At 35.3% G+C, this 5,695-nt stretch overlaps 1 protein-coding gene across 1 annotated transcript; it reads right to left on the bottom strand.

Annotated features, from left to right (window-relative positions):
* Window positions 1-1,424: 1,424 nt before the first annotated feature.
* LOC122417431 (uncharacterized) lies at window positions 1,425-3,314 on the bottom strand. The gene has a single exon (XM_043430935.1). The coding sequence runs from the start codon at window positions 3,312-3,314 to the stop codon at window positions 1,425-1,427; it is 1,890 nt and encodes a 629-aa protein (XP_043286870.1).
* Between the last annotated feature and the right edge of the window lie 2,381 nt (window positions 3,315-5,695).

Here is a 5,695-nt window from a genome sequence, read left to right as displayed (position 1 = left end):
TACGTGCGGCATTAAAATTTATTATATTAATTCGAGGCCAAGTATTTTCTAATGAATTGAAAAAAGTTACCACTTGAATTACGTGCAGCATTAAAATTTATGATATCAATCGGTGGACAAGTATTTTATTAGTAACTCCAAATTTTGACATTATTAAATTCTTCTAAGAAGCTTTTAAATCCAAAAAAATCACATGAAAGCTAGTCATTTCTTACTCTATGGTGGCAGAGACTTATAAGAAAATCGACTCTTCTCAGACTTTCAGGATCCTCTTGTATTATTCACAAAATTCGACGTCGATTGGATCGATACAAATTATGTTTAAATATGTGTTAAAAGTACTTGTCCGGCCCATCACTATTCATTCAATAAAGAATCAATCATAAAAAAACGAAATGGCACGGCAGAATCTCGTTAAAAGTTTGTTGAAATGCGATTCATTATTAATTTAATGTTCTTAATAATATTATTGGTTAGTTCTTATTCCGAATGGAACTCGTTCGCTGGAAGAATAAGTGGGAAGTAAAAATTGCCGTCATCGAATGTAAACTGCAGAGTTATTTAGGAAGCTTGAACATATACATTATGTACAATTTTTTTCATTTATCGATGCACAATAATATCTCTTCTATATTGCGGAATAATTTGTTTCCGTTTTTTATTAAATTAGTGCAATTAAGTAAAAATTACTTGAAGATAATTCTCTCAATTCCCTCTGCATGAATACTTGTGATCCATCAGTTCTAGACAAGCCCTGACTTTTATTTGGATAAACAATTTAAACGGAAAGTGATGGGCCGGACAAGTACTTTTAACACATATTTAAACATAATTTGTATCGATCCAATCGACGTCGAATTTTGTGAATAATACAAGAGGATCCTGAAAGTCTGAGAAGAGTCGATTTTCTTATAAGTCTCTGCCACCATAGAGTAAGAAATGACTAGCTTTCATGTGATTTTTTTGGATTTAAAAGCTTCTTAGAAGAATTTAATAATGTCAAAATTTGGAGTTACTAATAAAATACTTGTCCACCGATTGATATCATAAATTTTAATGCTGCACGTAATTCAAGTGGTAACTTTTTTCAATTCATTAGAAAATACTTGGCCTCGAATTAATATAATAAATTTTAATGCCGCACGTAAATTAGATGAAATTTTTTCCAGTTGATTTAGCTGTCCGAATCTAATAAGAAGAATGAGGCATCGGTTTCCAAAATGATTTCAAGACCGATTTTTCGGTTTTTTATTTTTTACTTGTTATTTGATTCTTTTGACACTTAGAAAAATAGATACAGATTAGTTTTTGCTTTAATATAATGTTTTTTCAAGATTTGTAAAATTTTTTTCGAATTGTTCTGTATTTTTTTTTATGAAATAATTTTTTTTACAATTAAAAAAAATTTTTTTTTAAAGTTTTTTTTATGGGTGGTTTATTTTGCTACTCATAAGCTCAGCAATTCGATCTGGACCTGCTTCACGATATGCATTTAGTAAGGAATTGATCGTCACTGAAGCGTAGGCCATTTTTTTCCGAATAACTTCGCCAACAACATTTTTTAAAGGAGTCAAATCCGTCAGGTAAGCTTTGGCATCTCGATCTTTTGCCCAAATATGCGTTTGTTCTTCCCACGTCTTTGCACTCTCGATAAGATTTTCTTTGGTAATATTCAAGGAATGTAGGATTCTTGCGAGAATGTTCACGTCGTTTTCTGCATTATGAGCCCCAATGGCTGAAATATTTTGCCACTCTGCCAAACCAGCGATGGTGCATTCACCCTTGCGTTTTCTACCTGTGAGTCTTCTAATCACGGTAAGCGTGTCGACAAAACCACCGACAACTTTTTGAAAATCATCATTCAACATGGACTTCATAATTGCATTATAAAGCCTGGGCCCATCAAATGCAAGATTGTGGGTTGCAATATAGCACGGCTGGACGCGTGATGCTAACCATTGTCGTAAATTAACCATTGCTTGCTTGAGAGAAATCGAATCAACAATCAATCCTTGATACATAAGTTCTCCTTGACAACTAGTGAGACCATTAGCTGCAGTTGCGCTTGCCGATATCGGCTGCCGTGGTTTGACATATGTTGAAAAAGTGTATTTATCACATCTTGCTGCAATTTGCAGAATATCACAGTCCGTACGGAGACCCGAAGTTTCCAAATCGAGCAGAACTATAGAGGATTGTAGTTCACCTTCAATCTCGAAAACGGCATCTTCGAGTAAAATATTGTTATCAACGTTTTCACCAGGTGCATCCAAGAGAGTACAATTTGTTTCATATGTTAAACCTTCTCGATCTTCTGTTCTGTGGCGCAGTGCTGTTCTTATCTTCTTTAAATTAAGTCGTCTTTTTTTAAATTCCAGTGTACGCATTCGTCTACGCGTTTCGTCTCGCGTCTTTTCCAATTTTTTCAGATATCGTTGACAGTGTTTTCCGGGCGACATAGATGAAGACTTCAGAACTTTTTCGATAAATTTGGGGCCTTCATTCTTTTGTGCAACTGCGCTGGCAAAACGGTAATCCGATGAAGCAGTTAAGCTATAACACCTTGACTTCGGTGCTTTGCTGGCCATACTCGCATTCAGACTTTCATTTACGTTACTGGAAGCAGCAGCGGAAAATTTCTGAGCGTTAGCTGCCAATCGGTCAAAAATATTTTTCAAAGCTTCGAATAATTGTACGTCGTGGAAACCCCCTGGAATGATTGTGTGATCGTAATTTTCAGGATCTCTATGAAATCCACACCACGGTCCGCATTTGCTATGGTCGTTGAAAGCGTGGTAGGGTATGCACTGGATATCTCGAGCCATAGCTACACTGTCTCCTTTGTTAGTCGTCATGGCATATTTAAAGCAACGGTGTAGATATGTGATTCCATCTTTTGTTAATTCTTTGCATTTGTGGTTGTTGTTTATTTTGTATAATTCTTTCGTAACACCACCGGAAGCGTGATTTATGTCCGAGAATTTTACGATGGGGTGTTCGCTCGTAGCTCGGCAAGCTGCTATCGTAGAGCTGTCGTCATCACCTACCAAAACCCCAACCTCGATATTGTGCGATTTCAAAATTTTGCTACTGTTAACAAGATTTTTAGCGACGTGCGGTTCCATAGATTTAGCGGATCCCCAAAAATTTTTCCGACAATCATGGTCCCGTGAATCGTGTCCCAAATCGCATTTCTTGCATTTACGATTACAAGTAGCATAGTCAAGAATAAGGCCAGTCTTAACTCCAATGATCGCTCCGAAACCATTCAAGCTGTCATAGCTTCGTCCAGCACCCCTTTTGCTCCATCCCATGTCGTATGACACCATGATACGTACGACATCATCAAATGTTACGGTCTCCTTTGATAATATTCCACGCTCTGTGTCGCAAGCACGCTCAGGTCCTTCTTGATTGGCTAAGGAGTGGCTTGACGTGGCCGGGATGGTTTGGAGCGGAAAACACTGAGTATTTGTTTCGATTAATGATGGAGAGATTTGCGACGAAGACTGGACACTGGATAAATTCTGCGAAGACTTCCCACGAATAATAAATTCCTTTTGCAAATTTTCGGGCCTGTTCGAAATAATAAAAAATTGATAGCTAGCGATAACATAAAACAAAAAGGAAATTTTCGGAACAACTTTTCATTTTTTATTTGCATGGAATGATGAGTTATACAGTTGGGTTGGTTAAATCATAAAACTAGGTTCATATTGTACAATTTTTTTTTGTAAAAATTGCAAATAAATAGACGTTCCAGAGAGATATTCCAGTTGCAATAGATATTCCAGGGACATACTATTATGTATATTAGTATGTCCCTAGAAAATAATAGCAAGGAAGGATTTTGCAATTATTTTCTTTTTATTTGGATATTGATTTTTATCATTAACATTTCAGCATTTGATTGCTCATCTTCTTTATTTACAACTCTTTATTCATGCTCTGTGGAGCATTTTTTAAATCATTTCTTAATTGTTACTTACAATTATTTCTCAGGTTTTTTTATAACGCAAAACCTGTTTTCATATGCAGAGACAATTTTTTGACAAAGCATAATTGAGAATACTAGTGTATAATCATAAATAATTATATAATTATTTATGTAATGTACAATATTATAAAAACAGAATTGACATTAAAATAACTATATAGTAAAATTATAGTATAGTAAATAATTTCATATATTGATATTACCAGCGCAGCGAATGTCTTGCAATTGATTATTTTCAAGACGCTGCGGTACCTCTTGATAATTTTTATAGTTAATTTTGACCGATTTGAATTCTAGTCTCATCGAACAAAAAATTGATTAATTATAAATTATTCCAATGCCACTGAATTTTTTCAATATTGCACAAAAACGCTAGAAGCAGAAAACAAATCCTTACAGCAAATTTTCAATGGCGGTAACATCCTTTATTGTGAGCTCTCGTTCTAATGTAGCAGCTTTATCGCAACTCTCTTTAGCAACCTTTTCCACCGTTGTTCCCACCATTTCTTTTTCGTATCGTTTATATGTGGTGAAGTTGATTGTTGGTATATTGAGGCACGCCAGTATTTTATTCAGATGTGTCCATCCTATTCCAGCCTGCATAATGCCTGCGTAGAAAATTTTTTGAAAATATTTCCATGAATTCTTAATTATTTTCAATTTGTGCATTGTGAAGAGTACTTTTTTAGTTCTGACTTACCAAGCACTGACTTTGAGTTCACATCATATTGGTTATGGTTACTATCTGGCGAGGCGTGTGTTTTACCAGTGTTCACAATGTTCAGTAAGAGACATTTGTGGCATCGCACGAGTAAAATTGAAGCAAGGCCTCGCCGGGTTTCATGCTCCACGTTTTCCAAGGATAAAGCCTCTTTACAACAGTAACACCACAACTCTTTCGCTAGAACTGGGATTTCGACGATTCGGCGTCCTTCCATTTTTTCCACTTCTCGGTTATCCATTGGGACTGTTGAGTCTTGCGAACTTTGAAGTTGTTCGATAAAATTTTCCTCCGCAACTATCTCACTAAGTCCGTTTTTTTTCGCGTTTTCGGACAACTTCATTCGATGTTTGTATACCGCTTCGGACACCCATTTACCTTTGTAACGGTATTTGCTAAACTTAGGCATTTTTCTGATAGATTTGTAGTTTTTAATGAAAACTGCTCACTCACATAACCTCACTTGTCAACTAAGAGCGCGCGTGGTAAACACAGGGCAACAGCCACTTGTCTTTGGCGCTCAGTGTAGCCATCCCATGAAAATGAAAATAGTACAGTTCGACGTTGCCGCGTACTGTCCGATATTTCACTCAATATTTTTTGTATGTTTATTATAAATGCCTCGAAATTTTTCTTTTTTAATTAACTTATTAAGATATTAGATGGTATAATTTTATTGTATTCATGCAGCTTTTGTGCCATAAATCTGTATAATAATATAACGATTTTTTTTTCTTCAGTTGCATTCGTGTACAATCTTAGTCAAATTTTTTTTTCATCAACGTCTTATATTCAACAAAACGCAATTAATAATCATTTACTGGGTTAAAAAAACCTCAAATCAATAATATTAACGCCCCAACTATGATTTTTAATAGTTATCAGTCAGTCAAACATTCGTAAAATGATATTCACGAGTTTCTTCGATATTCTATACTTTTTGCTGAGACGGTCAGTATCATTTATCCTTAAAAGCA

This window comes from Venturia canescens, chromosome 10 (genome assembly GCF_019457755.1).
Source record: "Venturia canescens isolate UGA chromosome 10, ASM1945775v1, whole genome shotgun sequence".
Classification (NCBI taxonomy): Eukaryota; Metazoa; Arthropoda; class Insecta; order Hymenoptera; family Ichneumonidae; genus Venturia; species Venturia canescens.
Note: the sequence above shows the minus strand (reverse complement) of the source record. Positions and strands in the feature narration are given on the sequence as shown.